This window comes from Anguilla anguilla, chromosome 1, assembly GCF_013347855.1.
Source record: "Anguilla anguilla isolate fAngAng1 chromosome 1, fAngAng1.pri, whole genome shotgun sequence".
In the NCBI taxonomy this organism is placed as follows: domain Eukaryota; kingdom Metazoa; phylum Chordata; class Actinopteri; order Anguilliformes; family Anguillidae; genus Anguilla; species Anguilla anguilla.
The window spans coordinates 68,203,086-68,225,894 of NC_049201.1; the positions used below are offsets into that span (position 1 = coordinate 68,203,086).

Sequence of the window (22,809 nt, forward strand, 5' to 3'; positions counted from 1 at the left end):
AACATGGCAACATAGCTTTGTGTTATTTATGTATTTTCTTTAATTAATTTTCTCTAAATGTACGAGCAGACCGAGATTAACACTAACAGGTTCATACAATCACCTCAACTGTTCATTGTTGGAGTAATACAACATAGAACAGTTGAGGTGATTATATGAACCTGTTAGTGTTAATCTCGGTCTGCTCCTGGCCCTCTACAGTGTCAGTGAACAGTGCCAAAAAGACTGTAAAAGCAACTGGAAAGTGGAAATCACACTATGACCTTGATTTGAATTGATGTGTCAAGCTTTGAACTGCACCCTCAGCTAGTGGGGGTCAGCTAAGTATTGTCTTTTTGTTTGGAAATTTTCCATTGTTGTCTTGCAAGTTAGGCAACGTGAGACTAGGTGGGGTATGGTGGACACTGGCTCATGTTAGAAAGCAGTAGATGCCAGAAATTTCTCCAATTACCTACAGTATGTAAACATGACAAACAAGGACAAAGCTGTTTAGCGGAAGCCTGAGCTAAAGCCCAATATTTGGTTTGAGCAGCCAATTTGGAGTCATGCTGTTTGAATATTCATGCAAAAATATTCAAAAAAAGTCTCCCAAACCAAAGTTAAAAGTAACTTTATCATAGCTGTGGTTGTATTGTCGTGTTTTTACACCAGAATTGTGCAATTCGGAGTACGTTTTGGGCTGGCTTAGTCTGTGGGTTAGCCTGCACGTTGCAGCAAGTTGGGAAATTGACAAAATGCAAAGTCATGTGGCGACAACTTTGGTGATGCAGTCGACTACACACAGTCTTGACTACAATGTAATGTAATTACTTTTAAACCCTCTGTATATTGCCCGTGTGTGTGGAAGGCACGTGAGGGCCATTTCACATTTGGTATTTAAATTCCATGCAAAACAAGTGTGAATTTGTTTTTATTTTTTTATTTCCTATCTTTTAATGCTATATTTTTGCCCTTGAGAGTCATGTGACGCATTCTGTATTGAACTGTAGTTGCATGTAAATGGAAAAAGCGTTTACATATGTCTTTTGAGGTGAAGCAGAACACATTTATTCAGTTGAGGCTGGTGCATAAAAGCGGTACCATAAAAGCTCATCTCTAATGGTGTTCTGGTCAGCAGCACTTGAGCAGAAGATGAGTGCCATTTTGACTTGCTTCAGAATGACACATCCAGCTAATGTGTGTCAATGGAAACTTGGCTATTGGTTGTGGTGATGCTGCTGGTCTCTTTTTTTTGCCCTCAACCCCCTCTTGTGTAAAAAGTTTTTGTTACCACGGTAGCCACACAGTGAGTCAGGCAGTGAGAAAGTGAGCAATATTATCATTTAACTACATGGTTTGCAGTTGGATCCAAAAAGAAAGGGTGGCAATATGAAGTCAATTTCTACATATATGAGTAATAATTCAGGATTTAGTGCCTGAGGGTTGTGACTACTGGTCGATTATCATTATTCAGTGTTTGCCTCGCTCACTAGTTAAAGAATTGTTTTTTTAATCTTGTTTGAAAAGTTGATTGTTCTCCCCTCATGAACTGTTTATTTTGCTGACCTTTGACCTGGTAGAGCAAGTTAAATTACAGTAAAATCTGTAATCTTGCAGTTACAGAATGACCAGGCAACCAACAGGGTATAAACATACAAGTACAAGTAATTACGGATTTTCGATGTCCTTATACAATACGTAGATTACCTTTGTTATAATCACTGATACAAGAAAGTGAGCATTAACAGAAACTAATCATACTTTCCCTTGATAATTGGTGTATTGGAAATATAGCCCTCCCTCTGTGTGTGGTTCATCTTAAATTGGGGAGTTGGGAACAGATTGGCATAATGACAAAAACAACAGTACCAGGTGTGAAATAATGCGTGTGTTAAATGCTCTGCTCTATATATTGAGGTATAAATGTATTAATTAACCATGCTATAAGAAGGTTAAGTTGAGCCAGGTTGTCAGAAACGACCAGCTCATCAGCAGGCCACTGTCCCAATGTTCCCTCATGTCTTTAATGACACATCTACAATCATCTGCTGTTTGCTTTGAGCACAGTGCAGTCCATTTATACTTCTCCCTAGTTTTCAGCTTGGTCACTAGTGTTCAGTTTCTCTATAATTGGCTCACGTAAATCCTTTGACATTTCATCTTACATTTAGTAAGTTTTTCAATTTTAAGAACACATAATATATTTTTTTTTCCAGTAACAGTCATCAACTACAGACAGGTTGTTTTGCTTTGTCTTTAAGAAAGATGTGCAGACAGTATGTTCAAATGTGATCGTACATAAAGCTTGTTTGATTATTGGTTATTCATTTCTAAAAATGAAAATTCAATCTTGTTTCTTTAAAAAAGATATGGTAAATATCCTTCAAATTTATTCAAATTTAAACTGGTTTATTTCTTCACTTTCACCATGGCAAGCATTTCCATGGCAAGGTCCGAATAACCACCATGTCCTAACATTTCGTGTCTCTTATCCTACTTATGTTTTTCTTAACTGTTTAAGTACCTATCTAAGAAAAATTGCATTAAAATCTTTCAAGCTGGAATCAAAAGTTTAGTACCCAAACTAAATTATGGATGTCATAACAGCTCTATGCCATGTTACACAAGGACGAAACTGGAGTAGACATTTTGTTTTATCCCTGCAGGGTGGTAATGTGAGACATGTAGTGTATCCCCTTGTAATAGTTCTAATGTGCAGCGCACATGTGTGGGGTCATATTCCATTAAAGTTGTTTTCTACAAGGTAATTCCTGTTAAAACAAGCATGCACTGGAAAGGTACTGTACTACTTACACATATGGATGTGTTTGCCTAAGTGTGTACTCTCTCTTGTGCTGACCTCTGCTGACCATTGAATATGTCTTCTCTAGCTTGTCAGGGTATCGATTATGGACAGAAAGCTCTTAATATTTTACAAATTATGATGGAGTTTTATGGGTGAATAATGTGTGTTTTACAAGAACTACTAATGTAATGTTATCCCTTTCAATTAATTTGTTTATATTGAACGTATATGTCTCACCCATTAAAAGCCATATATCTAGAACTGCATACAGCTAAATATACTGGTCAGTTGTCAAAATATTCCTGACTTACAAAAGTTTGTCCACTTGAGCCAACCTTTCTTTAAACACTTGCACACATGGTAGAAAACAGAATCTGCAAAGATGTGAATCAACTTTAGGCATTACATGCAATGATTGTTTGTTTTATATTACTGTTTTAGAAATGAAAGCTTTCAAATGTGGTTGTTGTAGTTCGCTAATTTAGAAAAATCAAATGTTCAAAATGAGTAATAAAATCATTATGTAATAATTATAGCATTGCATTATATTTATATTAAAGTTTCTACACCGATTTATTAAAATTCCCCAGGGCAGGAGTGAACCTAGTTTGGTGATTAATGAAAAGTAATCCTCAAGGTCTCATCACAGTGCCCACCTTTGCACACAGTTTATTCATACACTGGGAAGATACTACTATGATATTCAAACCATGGTTCCAAAAATATGCAGAATTTGTTTAATCCTTTTGTATATATTAGAATGTATTTTAAAACTGATGCTTTCTGCAATGAACACCAGTTATCCTTACAAAAGTCAGCTTAGCACATGTTATGGCATATTGTGCAAAGCACTATTGTGCATTCTTCCTGTTGGAAAACAATAGTTTTAAAGGGTTAGGTTCTGTAGCACATCGATAACTGCTAATTTGCTCCCTGGTATGCAATCCTACATAGATAGGAATCCATGGCCTTCCCGGGAAAAGCTTCTCATGATTCCAGTGGTGTGAGAGGGTCTTCAGGTGGAGATGCTGCTGGCCACCTTGTAACCCTTGGGTGGGGAGAAACTAGCCCCATGTGACCACTAAACAATCTCTGGATGTGTGACTAGAAACGTGGCCATAGCCTGAAACCAAAGCTTGGGTGAATGTATCTCAAACTGAAAACATCCACCAGCAGTGCTTAACAGGGTTGGTGCGCATCATGACTGGATTCTGCTAAGGAGGGCAATGTTTAAATAAATAAATCAATAAATAAAAAAAACCCACCAGAAATGCATTATGGGTCATGCAAAGGTACATGACAGACAAGCATGTGTTCTTATGGTGTAGATTGTGTGAAACGAGCAGCAAGCAGGCTTGTGGATCCATTTCTTGGTGTTGGCTTGTTTGGAAAACAGTTCCAGCTTGTTTTGGCTAGAGGACTTGTGTAAATTAAACCTACGTATGTGTGTGGGGGGGGGGGGGGGGTGTGGGGGGGGGGGTTAGGGGAACAGATGTGTGGTGGGGGGTGTACTCTTTACAATAGACTGCATCAGCTAGTTGATTGGCAGTCAGTTGTGGTGCATACATAAAGAACTGGGTGACAGTGGGGGGAGGAGTGGTGGAAATTATGAGTTGTCGGTATTCAGGAATGACATGTAAGGAAAGTACCCCATTCTCTCTCTCTGTCTCTCACTCTCGCTGTCACTCTCACCCTCATGCACGCACACACACACACACACATTCCCTCACTCTGTCTCTAACTGGCCTTTCTGACTTGCCCCTACACACTTTTCCCTTTTATCACCACCAAAAAAGGGCCTTGGGGCTTGGATATTAAAAATACATTAATGAAAAAAAAAAATCTTAGCTGTCACTACCTCGAAGGGGCCCCCTGAAAGTATGTAGTGTTTATTTTTACTACATGGAAAAAAGAGCATACTGGTACTTTTTTCAGGGCATTGCAGAGCAGGAGGGGGGTTATGTTTATATGGTGCTTTGTTGGCGTGGCACAACTGTAGTAAAATGGAGAGGGGGGGCGAGGAAGGGAACAAAGAGTGCCTTATGTTGGCACGGCCTGTGAAATCTCAGCATGTCTGCTTTTGTGTGGGGCTGCATACAGCTTGAGGCCACGGTACAAAGCGTGTTCTCTCTCTCTCTCTCTCTCTCTCTCTCTCTCTCTCTCTCGCTCTCTCTTGCTCTCTCGCTTTCTCACACTCTCTCGCACTCTCATTCTCTCGCTCTCTATTTCTCTCTCTCTGGAGCATTTCAATACTGTGTTCTACTGGTACTGGTGCATTGTGTGTGTGTGTGTGCGTGCGTGTGCGCGCGCAAGCGCGTGTGTAGTATCTCCTAATCTCTGTGATGATATCGAATTAAACCACACTTTCTCTTATTTTTACTTTGAGATTAAGGCAGTGAGATGGAAAACGTTCCCCGAGCTCACACGCTGATCTTCCCTCCACCATCTCTCCGTCTGAGCGCCTCTCTTTCCTTCCTTTCGTCCCAGAGCTATACGGAGGCGTCTGGCTGTTGTGTTGGCTGGCAAAGTGCCCAGAACTGTGTGTCTGTTGTGAAGTGCGCGTGTGCGGGTTTGGATGGGGGGTGGGGGTTGGTTGAGGAGAAAGAGTCTGGTTTGTGTAGCAGCTGAGGGAAACAGTCATTATATTATGTAAAGGGGGGGGGGGGTGAGGGGGGGGCAGCAAGGGGGGGGATGTAAAGACAGACGAGCGCACACACACACACACACACACACACACACCACAGGGCAATTCTGATTGGCTTGTTGGTGCCATGGCTGGTTTGGCTCGGGCTCGCGTGTGCTCGTTCTCCATCTTATTCGAGGTGGGTGGCTCGTCCGGGAGGTTACAGTTTGGATATGTAGGCGTCTTTCTTTTTCACTTTCTTTCTTTCGAATAAAGAAAAACGGCAACTTCTGTGATTCGCTGGTCTGTATATACTGCAAATGAGGGGATTTTAAAAAATTTTCTTTTTTTTAAACGACTGTGACTAGGGTGGAGGATGTGCGGGGTGGGGGTTGTTAATTTGGCCCGATGAGGCATTTTGCTCTAATTATAACCATCCGAGCACCCCTCCCCCGCCCTGTCATCAAATCCTAACCAGGGCTGTTTACTGAGTCACTGGATGGCAGCGAGTTAGTGAAGGCATCGGGATTCAAACCGCTGACTGCCAGCTGTTCAGCCGTTTGGGTCACTGCAGGCTCTCACTGCATCACGAGCTGTTGCTGCAGCGCAGTGCTCGCTCATTGAGAACTGAGGTAAAAACCAAAACGATAAGCGCATGAATCTCCTTGTATTTTAAAGGAATTCCATAGTCCCTCGAAAAGATTAGTTTAATCCAGCCTAAAAGGCGAGGTTAGCGATGCAGCTCTGTGGAATATATTTGTACGCGAAATACTGTGCCGGTATCTGCGAAGCTGACTTTTGATTGTTGTGTACGGCAAAACAGCCCACATAAGCATCACGCTGTTTAAAGCCTTTGGTCGTGAGAGTAATAATTACTATAGGCGTATTCATGCAGAGGCTTTCTGGAGGGATATTCAAAACCTCGACGTTATGTAGCCTAATTGATATTGGTTATTTTCTGTAGCATTGTGGATTTTATGTTGCTGTCTTTACACAAAAGCTTGAATAATCTTTTTTACAGCATGTTTTTGTTACTTTCCTTTGGCTGACAATTTCAGGGTTCGACGTGGCCCGGATTCGATCCGAGTTATGCCTGCATATGATCATTCAAAACAATGGCACATGACACATGGCCTAACCTGCCCTGAAAAAATATGCGTGCACATGATTAACTCCGAGGCGAGATGACACATTCACATGTGCGCACTCCAGTACATGGTGATCCAAACATGATCTATTGTGATACCAGCCCTGGAGCGTGTTCTCTTCCATGTGCATATCGTGTTACTGCCATTCTGCCTGGATGAGAATGGAGGTCATGCTAGGCCTGTCTGTCATTGTCCTAATTGAGCTAATGTCATCTTGTAGTCATGCTAAAACACTTTGACTGAGCATGTGCAGATGTGCTCTGCTGAACTGGGGTTCTGTTTAGCAACATATGATTGAGGATTTGATAGTTGTTTGGATAATTTTACTTGCCAATGTCTTGCGTGCGCACCATATTTCTCTGTCAAATATAACTTTAGTACTAAGGTATTGTCACAATATAAATTTATGATTAATGTATTTTCTTCTAGCCAATGGGTTTGATTTCTAAATCAAATCAATTTTATTTGTATAGCACTTTTTAAAGTAAACTGTCACAAAGATGCTTTACAGTGGCAGAAAATGAGCAAAAACCAGGCCTGAACCCTCAGATAGCAAGCACACGAGGTAAAAAAAATAACCAAATAAAAAAAACTCCCCAGCCGGAAGAAAAACCCTCAAACAGTGAGAAAACCCATACCAATTTTGGAACTGGAACTGACAGTTTGAAATGCAGACAGACTGACCGGTTGACTAAAAATTTTCATCACTTGCAGGCAGACTGATTATGGTATCAGCTGGCCAAATTATGGATGCCTTATAAGTTGGTATTTACATGGTAAATTTTACGTTTAGTTTTTCCTAATGTTTTGTCTATTGACAGGACATGAGGGAGGGAGAGTCCAAAGTGTGGCTATTAATCAGCTTTTAACATGTTTAAGGTACAAAACAACTTTGACCAAAAAATATTACCCTACAGTGTACCATGTTTGAGATTGTTTTATGCAGTTCTCAGCACAAGTGTCTAGAAAATCTCATGTGTGATAATGTATAAGAAACTCCTTGTTTAAAATGTGTTCAGATTTTCTGGGCATATTTGAAGGCTTTTCAGTATTTTTATAGCTGTAGACCAATAGATGGATAAATCAATAATATATAAATATCCCCTCAGCCTCTCTTACCCTGTATTCTGCTGCCATGGCTCATGTTGTTGGCTGAGTAGAGGTAATTTGGACTAATATTCTTCTGAATTTCCTTCTGAATTTGATGTGTAATCTACGTCAAATGAAAGCTTGCTGTCTCTGAAACGGTGGAGAGTGGACCGGTGGGGTGGAATGATGGTGTTGGGTTAAAACTGTTCTCCAGCTGCATCTGCACTTATCTGCACTGTTTAAAGTCTTCTTTGTAAGTACAGAATCCATCATTTTGTGTGCAGCAGCTGACTAAGGAATATATACATAATAATTCTTCCGATATCAGCCAAGATGTTCTCGGGGTTTAGAAAAGAATTGTTAGGTGAGGACTGGGTAGGGATTTATTTGCTGAAGATGTCGAGCTATGGTGTGTTAATTTTATACAGATGTGTACACTGTATCTATTTTTATAATATTATTAACACTGCTCTGGAACATGCAAGCATTTTTTAAATATAGTGCATGGATCAGTGGGGAGCACACTACATTTCAATTTTTCAAACCGATTTTTTGACTTGAAATGAGCCAAAATCTTGTGTGAATCTTAACTTCAAACTGCCACCTGTATCGAAAAATTCATAATTTCAGCAAAGCTCAAGGGAAATTATAGTTTATCATTGGCAATAGAGAAGCTCTGAGACAGGGAAGAAGTGTGTTTATGAAGGCATGTTCATTTGTGTGTATCTTTGGGGAGACAGTGTGTTTGAATTATTGTGCTAAGATGGTGTTTCTTCCGTGCAGTATGCCTTCAGGCATGCAGCAAAACCCTTAGGAGTGGCACCTAGCTCGGAGATAGCCAATGAAAACCGCACATTTCACTTTCTGTCAGTGGTGTGTGTCTAAGCTTGGTACGCAAGCTTTCAATATTCCCCTCCCCCGCCACCACAACCTCCTGGACATCTTAGGCATTGTGGCTTCCATTTGTTTCCCCGTGGGCCTCATGTCCCTGGATTGCAGTTGCTAACCCTTGTTTTTCTCTTTGACTTCAAGCTGTTTTATTTCCCTTCGGCGTGGTCCAGTTTCAGCCCTTGTTTAGTCCCACCAGTACTCTTGCTCCATACTTTCTCCTGGTCTCCTCTTTCTTCGCTTCCTGAATCACTTTCTTTATCCCCGTCTTACCCTCGTGTAAGTGAGAAGTCACCTGGGATGCACAGGAAGTTGGCATACAGGTGAATTCCTGATTCAGCTCCAGGATGGGCATCACTGGCTTATCGTTGCCTCTTTACATCATTACAGTGCAGACTGCTCTTCCTGTCTCTGCCTTTAAGACTGAAACTTTTTTGAGAATTAAATTTAACTCAGGAAACGGGCAGCATTTCCTGTTTATCACAGGTAGCCAGCTGGATTACGCAAAAGCCAAGTCTGTACTCGGTTCACTAAGCTAAATCTGTGAGGTTGCTTATTTGGGAGCACAGCTGGTGACTTCTGGCTACAACTGCATCGCTCAACAGGCTGGGCCCCGTGTTGCACTCTGCCTGTTAGCCGAGCGCTACCTGGGCTGCTTGGTTCATGTGCTCAGCTTCCTCTTACCGCTCTGCTTCCTCTCTTGTGGCGCAGGATGGAGCGGATGAGTGAGGAGACCCTGCGGATGAACTTGCTGAAGCGCGGCCTGGAGGCCCCGGAGGAGCGGGAGGAGGCCCTGGCCAAGCGGCTCAAGATGGAGGGCCACGAGGCCATGGAGCGTCTGAAGATGCTGGCCCTGCTGAAGCGCAAGGACCTCGCCGGATTGGAGGGGGGCGCCGCCGGGACCCAAGGGGAGGCGAAGGGCTCCCTGGGCGGCGGCCAGGGCCTGGCCGGGCCCTTGTGCTACGAGGAGAAGATGAACGGGAGCCTGCGGGGCGGGTCGGGGGGCCACGGGGCTCACGGGGCCCACGGAGGCATGGGAAAGAGTGGGAAGGAGAACATGGGGGACGAGCCAGTCGACATGAGTGCCAGACGGGGGTGAGTCAGGATGGAGAAAGGGGAGGGGGGGACAGCCCGGGCAGTGCGTGGGTATCAGGGGATGGAAATTTCCATTCCATGGGTTGGAATAGTTTTGGTTTTCACTCCACCACATGTATAATTACTTGATTGAAGTTTTTACTTGGGTTTTTTTTAGCGTCTCTAGCGTAGAGCCTGCCTAGGACTTGCCGTCTGAAGTGTGTATTTACTGGAGTCAAACTGAAGGTAAAATATTGGGTCCACTGCTAATTCAGACATGCTGCGTTTTTCAGGGATGTGGACCGAGACCGCCACACCCCCTCTCCGGACGTGATTGTCCTGTCCGACAACGAGGCCTCCAGCCCCAGGGGGTCCTCCCGTGCTGAGGACAGGCTGAGGGCTGCAAACGTGGAGATGTTCAAGGTACGAGGGGTGGCCGGAGTGGGTAAACAGGAGTGATGACCTTTAAGTGCTGCTCAGGAGGGCTCTGGTGTGTCAGTGTGGTTTCCCACTCTAAAGTGCGTGTGTGTTTGTATTTGTGTGCATGTACGTTTGTGCGCATGTCTTGGTGTCCCAGGGCAAGAGCGACGAGGAGCGGCAGCAGATGATCAAAGCCCTGAGAGAGGAGCTGCGTCTGGAGGAGGCCCGGCTGGTGCTTCTGAAGAAGCTGAGGCAGAGTCAGATGCAGAAGGAGAACCTGGTGCAGAAGGTCAGTACACACTCTGCATTCAGCAGCAGTGGGACCTACCAAACTCTTTCTACCCATAGGGGTCTTGTGTGTGCGTGTGCATGTGCGTGTGCGTACATGCGAGTGTGTGTGCATGTGTCGCGTTTGTATGTGCATGTTTGTTTGTGTGTACGCATGTCTGTGTATGAGTGTGTGAATGTCTTGTTTGTGTGTGCGTGCTTTGTATGTGTGTGTGTTCATAAGCCTGTGTGTACGTACGTATGCGTGTGCATGTGTGCGAACGCACGCATGAGTGTGTGTGTGTGTGTGTGTGTGTGTGTGCATGCATGGCTTTTTTGTGCGTGCCTGTTTTGTGTCGGTCTGTGTTCATATGCCTGTGTGTGCATGCGTGTGGTGTGACTACCCTAAGTGGAACCAAACCGTTGTTTACCATCATGGTTTCCAGTAAAGTCCAGGCCACTGATAAGCTGACGGCAACTGCGCAAGTGCAGAACACCTTGCGCGCGCAGCTCTTCAGTTTGGCCACGCCTCTCTGTTCCAGGTACCGGTGGTCCAGAACGCGGCCTCCTCTGTGCAGCCGTCCGCCATTCACAGTTCCCAGGGTCTGGCCAAACTGCCGGTGCGTCCTGGGCTCCAGAATCCAGAGCCACAGAACCTGCGCACCCTACAGGTGAACTCGCTGCTTGTCCCGGTCGTCTGCTGGATTCATTCCTCACATGGCATCCACAGCTCACTTTGTGATTCTGCATGTTTCTGCTTTGGCTCCGTTTGCGTGTTTTCAGTTGGGCTGTTTTTATTGCAGGGTTTTGTGTGGCTTCTTGATTACCCATTTGAGTGACACCATAGACGTTGGCTTGTACAAGGGAGTTCAAGTGGCTTTATTGGTTAATAAAGTTAAACCCACAGAAGCGTCCTGACATATACTGTTGAACCCCCAAGAGGACATGGTCGAAACAAATAAAACTCCGCTCTAAATCACGGCAAAAAGATGACAAATTTGATTCCTTAATTTAATAATTAGGCCCTCAATTGGCCTTAAATGTATGTCATAAATGGACTTCAAATCATTCATTTGTACCACAAATTACCTTTTTAAAATTGTACCCTTAATTCCCTTAATCTTATAATTCACACCCTCAATACTTAACTGGAAACCTGGTTAAATGAGTAGCTCATGGTTTCAATAATTGCATTGATGATCCAAAATGATAATTTGAGCATTATATAATTAGGGTTCTGAGTAAAGGGTTCAAATAAGGGAATCTATAGACGGTTTCAAGTTGGCAATATAATTGTAAAATGTAATTTCTTAACTTTTTCAGCTTTTCATGCCAAACTTAAAATTTTACTCCAAGTAATTTTCATTGTATTGACATAAAGCTTAACATTTTCAAGCTATTGGTAAAGAAAGCGTAATTTATCTCGTGTATGTGTGTATAAATGCATGTGCAGTGGGAGCACAGATACATTAAATTAGTTTTTAGGTCTCACCAAGGGACCAAGCTTAGAATCTAATTCACTGACATAGCAGAAACGTAGGTTAGCAATATGAGTTCCATATGTAACAAATTACTCACAATGGCTTGCCTGTTCTTGGCCAGTATTCTTGAGAAATAGACCTACCCCCAGTGTGTATAATCCTGTGTCGCAGTTGTGTTTCCTTTGTAAAGGCTGCCATCTACTGGCTACAGAGGGTGTAGTCTGGTGGGAGAGTGGCATCATGTGTGGCTGCAAGCGGTCATTAGGGGGCGAGCACCCTGTTGTTTTTCATTTGGCTGTCACTAATGATGAAAGCACCTGCAGTGTGTTGACGCCATTGGTTTTCTCTTCTGGCTTCTAACATTGTCTTCCATTATTATTCAATTCCATAAAATGGCCAAAAACTGAATCAAAGACCGTTTTACTTTGATATAACACACTGGCTAGTATAAGGGGCCATGGGTATGTCCTCATTTGGTACGCGACAGGGCTTCCGTGTTTGTTTTTGTTTGTTTGTTTGTTTGTTTGTTTGTTTTCAACAAGGCTGTAAATTTCTTCTTCAAACCCTGTTCACTTATATGACAGTCATAACACAGGGCGGGATCGTTTCTCCTTTAAGGAGTATTTCCTTAATTTACATGCAAGTCTGCTTATAGTCAATACATTCAATACAATCTGTTTCTAAGACAGTATTTTATGTATTCACTTGCAAATTTGTTCTGTATCAGTTATTCATTGGTAGGTTATGCATTCAGCAAAATGTGGCTATACAAGCCAATTAGTTCAATTTAACATGCAAATGAGGTAATACTTGACAATCATTGATCCTGTTATTGTGAAATTAGTGTACTTATACAACACATTAAAACGAAGACCCACATTATTTTTTACATATTTCATTCAAAACTTAAACAATATGGTGACCACAAGCCAAATTCTATCAAATTTTGTTCTTTTTACATTCTTAATCTAAATTAATGAAAAATGAAGTGTTGCTGTTCAGTTTTAGTTTTTCTTTTCCTGTCTTAAGTCGATCTTTCCCAACTTCCCCTTGTCCTGCATCACAGGGGCACACAGTGATCAGGTCAGCTGCCAATGCCTCCCTTCCACAAATGATGATGTCACAGAGGGTCATTGCCCCCAACCCAGCCCAACTGCAGGGCCAGAGGGTGCCCTCCAAGCCTGGCATGATGCGATCCGCTACAGGAAACATGAACAATGCAGTCGGATACCAGCAGGTAATGGTCCTGTTTCCTGTGGCCAGGGAAATGGAGAACTAGGCCCTGGGTTTTTGGGACCATGTTATGCCCTCAGTCTGATCAAAAGGGAAATGAAATCAAAAGCCACTACTGTAACTGGTGTTGCTTACATTGATCCTTAAAAAGCTTTACTATGGTGAGCTCTAATAGTCCATGAATGTTGTGGCAAAGGGGTTGATTTTAGCTTTTTTTAATTGGGTGTGAGTTGGCCTCTTGCTTACCACTTGGTCTGTCCCATTGCAATACAGACCTCCAGCCAGCAGGTGTCAGCCTCCCAGCGATCTGGATCCTCTGCCATCTACATGAACCTGGCTCACATGCAGGCAGCCGGGGCTGGCGGAGTCGGAGGGGTGACAGGTGTGGGCGCTGTCAGTCCCTCTCCCCTGCCCAGTCCGGGGGCGGGGTCCCTGTCAGATTCAGTCAGCAGCCAGGCGGCCGCCAAGCTGGCCCTGCGCAAACAGCTGGAGAAGACCCTGCTGGAGATCCCACCCCCCAAACCACCCGCACCCCTGCTGCACTTCCTGCCCTCAGCCGCCAACAGCGAATTCATCTACATGGTGGGCTTGGAAGAGGTGGTGCAAAGTGTCATCGACAGCCAGGGTAGGTGGGGACGCTGAGGGGGAAAATGGGTTGATGGCCAGGGCATCATGAGTTAAGGTAGTAATTTTGTTTTTGTGTGTCACTGAAAGAAGAATCTATACATTTTAAGGATGTACAAATGCTACACTGAAAAGATTGAAACCTGTCATAGAAAATGCCAGGAAAACAACTTTAGGCATGATTTGGGATTTTGCTGAGTAGAGCTGGAGTCGGTTCCATCTCAATTCAGTATATTAACTGAAATTCATTTCATTAATTTGAGGCTCTTGTAGTTGCTTATGGGCTGCTGAATTGGAATGAATTGAGATGGAAAGCGCCCCTCCAGTACTGGGACTGACTGCTCCGCCTCGCTCTCCCATCTCCACAGGTAAATTACGTGGGCCGCTGTCCCGCATGGATCCCTTCATGTGCGCCCAGTGCAGGACGGACTTCACTCCGCACTGGAAGCAGGAGAAGGGCGGGCGCATCCTCTGTGAGCAGTGCATGACATCCAATCAGAAGAAGGCCCTGAAGGCCGAGCACACCAACCGTCTGAAGAACGCCTTCGTGAAGGCCCTGCAGCAGGAGCAGGTCAGCCGTTTCCCTTTCTCTTTGTCCATGCTATCCCTTCCTGTGTCCTTTGTAGGACATAATAACCAACTGCCTTCAAATACTCCCAAAATGGCAGGGTTCCAGGTTTAGCTCTTTAACTGCATTTGAAGCCGTCTTGTGCCCACAAACGACGGCTACCTAGCCTTGCTGAAGTGTCCCACCTGCTTCTGGATTTTCCCCGCAGATTAACATTTTCAGATGTGTTTGTTAGCTCATAGAATTTTTTATTTACCAGATGAGTGACAAGCGAATGGCTTCATGGGAAGAATACTGATTTTAAACTGGGTTTGAAAGGATGGGATGCAGAAAAGCCGGTGATGCCGACCGATATTGTATGAAAGCCTCTGCCATTAAACAGCAATGTCTAAGTGTTTAATAGCCATAATTATATGGTACCAGCTATGATAGGTGGTTGCTACATTTTGATGATGTCAGTTACCTGAGATGTATAATATGTGTTGTGTGTTCATAACAATGACAAATACATTTTATTTATTTGCAGTTTATTATTACAGTTGGTAAAAACGGTATGAGTGGCAATCTCTGTTTTAGTATGATGTGTTAAACTCAGTCAACAGAGTTAGAAATAAGGTATTCCATCACATAGAGAAACAGGTCCAGGCAGTATGTGTGGCATTATTTATATCCTGTTCTATCATTTCAAAGTTGGTTTACGATAAGCGCTCTTTTCAGCTCAAAGTAAACAAGGTGATCCTCTGCAGTATCAAAAGGTAGTAAACTTTCATGTGCTAGGTCAGGTTCGGGTTAGATGTGCATGCAAGCACAATCAATAAGGGATTGAATAAAACAAGTTCATGGCTTGAGCATTGGTGTTTCATTTTAAACATTTGTCTGTCCGTTTCTGCACACTGACCTTCTTATGGTCTTGTATGTCCAATCAAATGTGTGTGTGTTTGCGTGTTTTTCTGCGTGTGTGTGTGTGTGTGCGTGCACGTACGTATGCGTGTGCGTGTGTCTGTGTGTGCGCGCGCGTGCATGTGTGTGTCACAGGAGATTGAACAGAGGCTCCAGCAGCAGGCCGCTCTGTCCCCTAGCTCTGCCCAGACTGTCCCCAGCGTCAGTAAGACTGAAACCATGATCCGACACCATGCGCTCAGACAGGTATGGCAGCCGCTCAGAGCCTTTTCCTTACCGACAGTCTCCACGCCTTCTCACAGACACACTCTTACTGTGGTACCTGGCCTTGTGTCAGTGCCTTACGTTGACCATTTCTTCTGTGCTGTCTACTTGGGCAATATTTGTATTTGTGAGTATTTATAGATTAATGAGTAATGATGTCCTGGATTACCACATAAACTAATTGATGCTGTATGTCACATAGATGCAAGGGGCATTACCTCCTTGCATGTGATAGTTGCACATTGTGTTTTGGAAGGATCTATGCTTTATGCCCATGTGCAAGGCATCCCTTAAGACCCTGATGTGGTTATACGCACTGTTGGAATGAGTGCTGTGGTGCGTTTATTAAAAATACAGAACCAGTGTTGTATTTATTTAATTGTATTTTTTGTGAGGCGGGCTCCCAAACTGTCTCTCCCCGTCTGTGCGTGCTGCAGGCGCCCCAGCCCCAGGCCACCCAATCGCAGGCCTCTCTGCAGCGCGGGCTCAGCAGCTCCGCCCGGGGAGTGCTGTCCAACTTCGCCCAGGCCTCCCAGCTGTCAGTGGCCAGCAGCCTCCTGGGCATGACGGGCAAGCAGCGGTGCGGCGGCGGCGGCGGGAGCCGGGCACAGCACGACAGCCGGCGCCAGCTCTACAACATCCCCGGTGAGAGGGCCTCCTCGCCGCGCCTCGGACGGGCCGACCGTGGGCCAGTTACAGGTCTTTTTAGGAAGAGCTTTAGACTGCGGAGAACCGTAATGGGTGGAAAGGTGCTGTATAGCAGTGGCTCACTGCATGAACTGTCACAGTCCCAGATGCAGAGAGGGGGCTGCTTTGTGCCATTGCTAATGCGGAAAAGAGTAGCAGCTTTTCAGCCAGCTCAACTAGAACACTCTGTGGGTACTGCCGGCTGTGATTAACCTCTTTCTCTCCCACCCCCCCACCCCCCTCTCCCCCTCCCCCTCCCCCTCTCTTTGTCTTCCTCTCTCTCTCTCACTATCTCTCTTCGGTTTTAGGGGTGAACATTGCTTACCTGAACCCTGGAAGTGTGGGGGGGCACAAAGCATCCAGCCTGGCTGATCGGCAGAGAGAGTACCTGCTGGACATGATTCCGCCTCGGTCCATATCGCAGTCCATTACTGGACAAAAATGAGCCTGCCCTCCCCCTCCCACCCACACTGCAACGCACCCCACCCCCATCCCGTCGCATGCAGTGCCTGTCAGTGTGCCTACCAACTAACCTGTAAAAACGACACAATCAACGAGAAAAAAAGCCACCAAACTGTCAGTGCATCTGAAGTTACTTTCTTACTACATGTATTGCAGATCTTCTTATTACTATTATGACTATATTACTGCTACGGTTGTTACCATTATTATTGTTGTTGTTGTTGTCAAGTCCTTTGGCTCTCATTTGAACCTTTCCCTTAACCCTTTGCTTTTCTGCCTTGGGGGAAGCGGCGGGAATTGAAGCAGAGTGGTCCACAATTTATTTTTCCCTTTTTATTAGTTAATACATTTATAGTTTCATTGATTTGCTACTCCCAGGATTGTAACAAGCTTTTCCTGTGTTTGGGATTGTGTAAGCTCCCATATTGCATAAGGAGGATTCCTGCTTGGCCGAATTGGCTCCTCATCCTTGCCCTGGAGCCCTGAGTTGCAGAACGGGTTCTGGAAGAGCCCTCCCAACATGGGGCAGAGGAACGCTTGATAATTCTGGATAAAAATGAACAGACCAGGAAGAAGAAGAAGGCCTTTGTTTTAAAAAGGTTTCAGTAATGGTTCATCATATTCATCTCAACTTGACCATTTAAAAGATGGAGAAGGAAGACCAGGAATGCAGTCTATGAAAATCCTGTCAGACAACCAGGGGGAGACTTACTAAACAAGGCTCGGGTTGAAGGGCTAATGTTGAGAAGAGGGGACAATGCAGTCGATAGGTCATTCTGTAGCATTTCATTGGCCAGTTAAAGCAAAGTGGACAATGTTAAAGATGCGGAAGTTGAAATGAAGGCTGTAGAAGCCCATTAGTCTGAATTCTGTGACATTGGAGCTGATTGGTGGATCTGAGCTCAGTATTCCAATCAAATCCAGTGGATAGTGGGAATACTGGATCACTAGCATGAGATGAAACAAACTGCCCTGGTAAAAGTGGAAAGATTGCACGAATCATAAATTGAAGCGCTTATATTGAAAATTGCCACAAGGTCCACTGTACACAGTGAGAGGTGGAAGGATGTGAGAGGGGAACCTCAGATCTCCACTGTCGTGTCTTTGGTCATGTTGCTAGCATGTTTGTGCACAACAGGAACAGCCCAGAAGAGTCTTTGCCTTGCCCTTTTTTGGCATCCATGTTAAGATTAGTCTTTCAGTTGGGGCGCTGTCTGCTATGATTCACCTTGCTGCGTGCTTTGCAGACTGGAGGCTCCTCAAAGGGACGAAGGGACGAAGACATTTCAGCCGCCATTCTGACTGTTCTGACGTCTCCCTTACAATCGGTTGTGTATCTGAGAGGTACTCTTCAGGGAGACGATAATAAGAATCATAATTTTTAAAAATTAATGCAACTTTAAAGTATCTATATGGGTATTTATGTAGATGGCTAGATGGGGTTATACAATGAGGTGATTATGTCTATAATAACCGGATATGGGTCAATCAGTCTGTTAACGTAATGCACAGGAGTAGCCTTTCTTCAGGAGCACTTTTTTCTGTAAAGAAAGGAAGATATAGAGAATCAATGCCACAGGAGAAGGGGTTATCTTGAGTGTCTGTGAGACTGCTGGGAGAGCCCTCACACCTGTTAAACCTGTAAAACAAAAGTTTTGAGTGGCACTGGTGTTCACATATATTAACAGTATTGTGGTTTCCAGTTTCATATTTTAGCGTGAAAATGTGCTGCCGGTTGCTTTTTTCTTTCTTTTTATTTCCATCAATTGTTGGTAGATTGGAAGACTGGAGACAAGCCAAGGCTGGTGTTGCTTGACTGCAGAAAAGCTGCGCAGAAGGACTGCGTTTGTTTCAATTCTCTGATGATGGTGACCCTCCAATATCAGGTCTGTCAGGAAAAAACACCTCCTGTTTCTGAGTATAAATTCCCCTGATGTAGCTTTCAAGGTCTACTGTCATGACACTGACAGTGTTGAATCTATGAGCAGTGTTACACTGGGGCGGGGGGGAGGCGTGGACATGGGTTTTTCTGTCAGTCAGAGTTTGGCACAGGAGAAAGGGATGCGGACGGAGGCGTCGAGACAGGAAGTGGAATTAGGAGAGGTCAAAGTACTGTAGGGGAGAGTACGGGACGCCGCAGTATCTTGTCCCTTCTCGTTTTAAACCATCTTGCGTGACTCCAGAGATGGCACGTTGTCTGGGTCCGCCGTGCGCGAACCACAACGCAAACCAAAGCATGATGGGAAGAGCTGCGGTCGCTCGGCAGTGCCTTTTCTCTCATGGTCTTCCCCTGCCACATCTGCTTCCTACAGGACTCCAGTCCTGCGTTCTGTTGCACTCAGAGGGACTATGTTGGATTCCTATCGCTGGTTTTCAAATGAACGTAGTGGGGAGTGAGAGATGTTCTGCATGTGCCAGCATATCAGCTGAGCCCCATTCTCAACCCAGGCTTTGGTGTCAAAACAGTCCAGTGTCCCAATATGATGACATGAAGCGCCCCATGAAAATATCCTGGTGGGCAAGCTTGAACCACAGGTGCAATATTTGGAGACGCAGGGAAGATTACACTCAGAAGAGATTAATTTTGTTTGTATTTATTTGAGAATAAATTAGCGCATCCCTAAGCTGGTTAGTACAGGACACAGTGGCTTTTTTTTCTTTGTATCTTATGACTTTTTGTTACGAGGATGATTTGTTTTCTTTGTCTCTCTTTGGTTGCTCAAATAGTATTGGATTATCTTGTTTCTGTTCTATGTGTGTCACTGCGAAGACTGACCTTGTATATTGAAATAAATCTCTTGCTATGCTATATGCATCCTTGTACTTATGTTTTAATATCGATCAGGAAAAAAAAAATGAGCTGAAAAAGTAATTTTTAAATGTCAGTTCTTTTTTGGATTTTTTTGTTTTAATCTCGTTTGCTGGCTTATTAATTTAGATTTGTTTGGTTGTTTTGTAATACAGAAAAGCAAAATGTAAACAAAATTTGTTTGAACTATGAAATAAAATGACAATATTTGCTAGGCCAGAATGAATAATAATGACTTATTGTATATATGCTTTTTTCTCCTTGGATGAAAAGAGAAAATAAATTCAAATGGTTGTATATTGTGTAGAAAAGCAAACAAAAGCCATGAATATTGTGAAGCTTGTCATTTCGTTTTGTGATCACTGTGTATTATTGTGCAACAAATGTGCAAAATGTATGGGGTTATAATTCTCCTGTTTTCAATTAGCTCTAAAAAATTCGTTTTCACCTTACTGTATTTTTTTCCCTAGTATTTAGTGGCAGTCCGATCAATATCCCGATGAGGAGTTCTTTGATCCGTTTTCAGCTTAAACATACAAGTTATTGGGTGTTCCCTTGTTTTCATGTGTCAATAACATTTGACAATGCACACAGTTTTTCATTTTGGATTGTTTTCTGATTAATCCATGCAAACTGCTCAGTTTAGGACTTGGAGTGGAGCAAATGACTGGATGGGGAAATACTCTCAATAAAAAGAATAGCATTTATACTTTTTAGGTCATGCATAGTTCCCAAATGCTTATGTAAGCTGACTGAACTTCTCACATGTTTTTAATTATCTGGGGGCGTAAATGAGGTCTCTCAGTTATTGAAATTGTCAATAGACTGGTTTATGTGTCACAAGCAAATCTAGCCTATCAAATGAAAATTAAAAGACGTGAATTGAATTCATTTATACGTATGTTTGCAATCAGCATTGAAATCAATTCAATGGAAACTCTTTAAAAGTTATATGTACAAATCAGGCTTTTATTAGCTAATGTGTGCACCTATAAAAGAAAGTTACTTACCTTTAAAAAGAATGGCCATGGCAAATGTGATATGTTGTCACTGCCTGACATATATACTCGATGTCAAATGTAGCCACTATTGGCTAGAACTTTTCCAGTATCATTTCTCAGTTAGGAGTGTTCCGTTATTAGATTTTTTTTTTTTTTTTTTTTTTTTTGTTTGGTGGGGGGGGGGGGGGGGGTGGACTCTTGACCCAGTTCTTGGCTGGAACGTATTCTACTGTTTTTTTTTTTTTTTCGTTTTGTTTTTTCTTTCCCTCTGCCTTGTATTAAAGCCCAGTGAATTGGGAGTTTTCTTTTTGAATTTATTTCTGGATGTTATGGCTAGATTTGTTCGTCTTGCTGATGATATTTTTCTTAGCATTATTAGTTGAAGTTATGCGGAGCTGAGTGGAATATGGTCCTATCATTTCAGTGAATTTACAAAGTTAAGTTACCAATGAAAGATACTGAAATGTGACCATTATTTTACATACTTATCATTTTTCATACTTTTATTTTCATCATTGAACTTCAAAATGAATTGTTTCTCCTAAACAAGCCACTCCACAAAACAGTTGGACATTAATGTAAAATACTGTAATTAATATCCATGTGTGTGGGGGGGGACCCAACCAGTCACTATTGATCTGTATTTACTGAATGGGAACAATGAAAATCAGTCAAATATTGAAGTGAATTGAATTTTTAAGCAAAATAAATAAAGCAATTTTGATTTGATTTAATTTCAACTTTAATCCAGACTTTTTGCACATCCTTGGTATTTAATTGTCTTAATAAAAGAAAACCATATAAATGCTGTTTGAATACTGCCAGTTGATTAATAATAATTATGCATTGACTGAAAAAATAAGCTAATTTTGGAGGAAATAACTTTGTGATATTTATCTCTTGCAAGCTATGTTTAATAAAGGATGGAACAGTTTACATCTTGAATGTGTGAGTATGTGCGCAACGTCATTGAATGCTCACTGGCTTGTAGCGTTCGTTAACCTATTCATAATATTTTATATGAGTGTATATCTTCGCTCATAGCACCTACCTACAAAAAGAAATATTAGTTAGGTTTAGCTATAACTTGAAAAATTTCATAATTTTATTAAAAATTGATACAATTTACATTTCCTTTGCTGTGGCTTTGAGTATTTGTCTGTAATCTGTTCTTGCTGCTATGTTTATTGCTTGTAATGTTGGTGGAAAAACTTCAATGTCACACCCAAACACTCATAAGTATTGTCGTATCAGGCATCTAATCACAATACAAGATATACATGAGAGTAAGAATTTCAATTATTTTCTAGTAACAACTGATAATGGTTCAGCCATTTATTTATTTATTTATGTATTTTTTTGGTTGTGTGAATTTTCTCAGTTTTGTCTGAACTTTGTACTCTTCCTTTGGTTGTTATTCATGAGCTGTAGTCTCTAAGTGTGCTAGCGTACATATATGCAGTGGCTGCTTTATTACGTACACCTATCTGGCACCAGGTAGGACCCCCTTCTCCCTCCAGAACAGCTTGACTTCTTTATGGCATATATTCAACAGGAAATATTCCTTAGAGATTTCGGTACATGCTGACTCGATAGCATCATATAGTGATTGCAAAGCGAAGTTGTCTAGAGCATTGAACCGTTCCTCTGAACTGTATGGAAAAAGGATTCATTACTCAAAGCTTTTATACACAGTGCTGGATAGTGGCATCTGGTAGTCAAAAGGACAAAGAGCAACTATTTAACAACTTTTTTTAACTATGGTTTTCAGTAATGAGCGTAACTAGTAGTGCCAATAATGTTGTTTGGGCGTATTTCTACAAATAAAGAATATCAACGTCTTATGTGGCTACATCTCATATTTGATAGTTAACCTGCTGACTGAAACTCACATGGGGTTGTTCATATTTTGCCTTGCCATTTGCCTATTATTTAACAGGCAAGGATTATGTAGGCTTTGTATTTGAATTCGGAATCAAGATACTATTGCTTAGTGGTGGTTGTGGGGTTGACAGTGCTTCATGAATTGGGCATTGAGTGTGTGTGTTGTGTGTGTTGTGTGTGTGTGTGTGTGTGTGAGAGAGTGAAATTACTCTTTAGTTAGTTTATTTATTCGCATTGTTTTCTGGACAGAGCGACCTGATTTGTCTAAGAGGGGCACAGTCTTGAACAGCACGTACACTTTGCGTTCTCCCACAAGATACCATGTGACTGACAATAGACAGGAAATCATGGTGGTCTGAAACTAAGTTTTGCTAGAAGAGGAGGGCCTATGGCTGCGTCCATAATGTTTACTGTGTGGTTTCTGTGCTCATTTTAGCAGTGAGGAGCTTACACCTTAAACATTTCTAGGTTTGTTTGTGAAAGGTAAGAAGCTTACTCTTCAGACATTGTTTTCAGTTTGACATTTGGTGTGTGGACACTGTTGTGTGTATTATTTTGAGAAGTTGATTTTGTATTATAATGACGAAGAAGACTCAACTGAG

The 22,809-nt window shown here is 42.7% G+C and overlaps 1 protein-coding gene across 3 annotated transcripts in view; it reads left to right on the forward strand.

The window, feature by feature from the left end:
• The window catches only part of LOC118206695 (transcriptional repressor p66-beta-like), a 36,054-nt gene extending 15,642 nt beyond the window's left edge, over positions 1–20,412 (forward strand). Inside the window, exons 1-11 of one of the 3 annotated variants that reach the window (XM_035379700.1) lie at positions 5,488–5,607; positions 9,245–9,628; positions 9,901–10,030; positions 10,185–10,316; positions 10,837–10,965; positions 12,842–13,012; positions 13,282–13,633; positions 14,001–14,203; positions 15,236–15,346; positions 15,802–16,009; positions 16,360–16,496. In XM_035379700.1, coding sequence (XP_035235591.1) covers positions 9,246–9,628; positions 9,901–10,030; positions 10,185–10,316; positions 10,837–10,965; positions 12,842–13,012; positions 13,282–13,633; positions 14,001–14,203; positions 15,236–15,346; positions 15,802–16,009; positions 16,360–16,496 — 1,956 coding nt within the window. In that variant the 5' untranslated portion in view covers positions 5,488–5,607; position 9,245. The other 2 variants (XM_035379689.1, XM_035379680.1) reach the window with 2 other exon arrangements.
• The last annotated feature ends 2,397 nt before the right edge of the window (positions 20,413–22,809 follow it).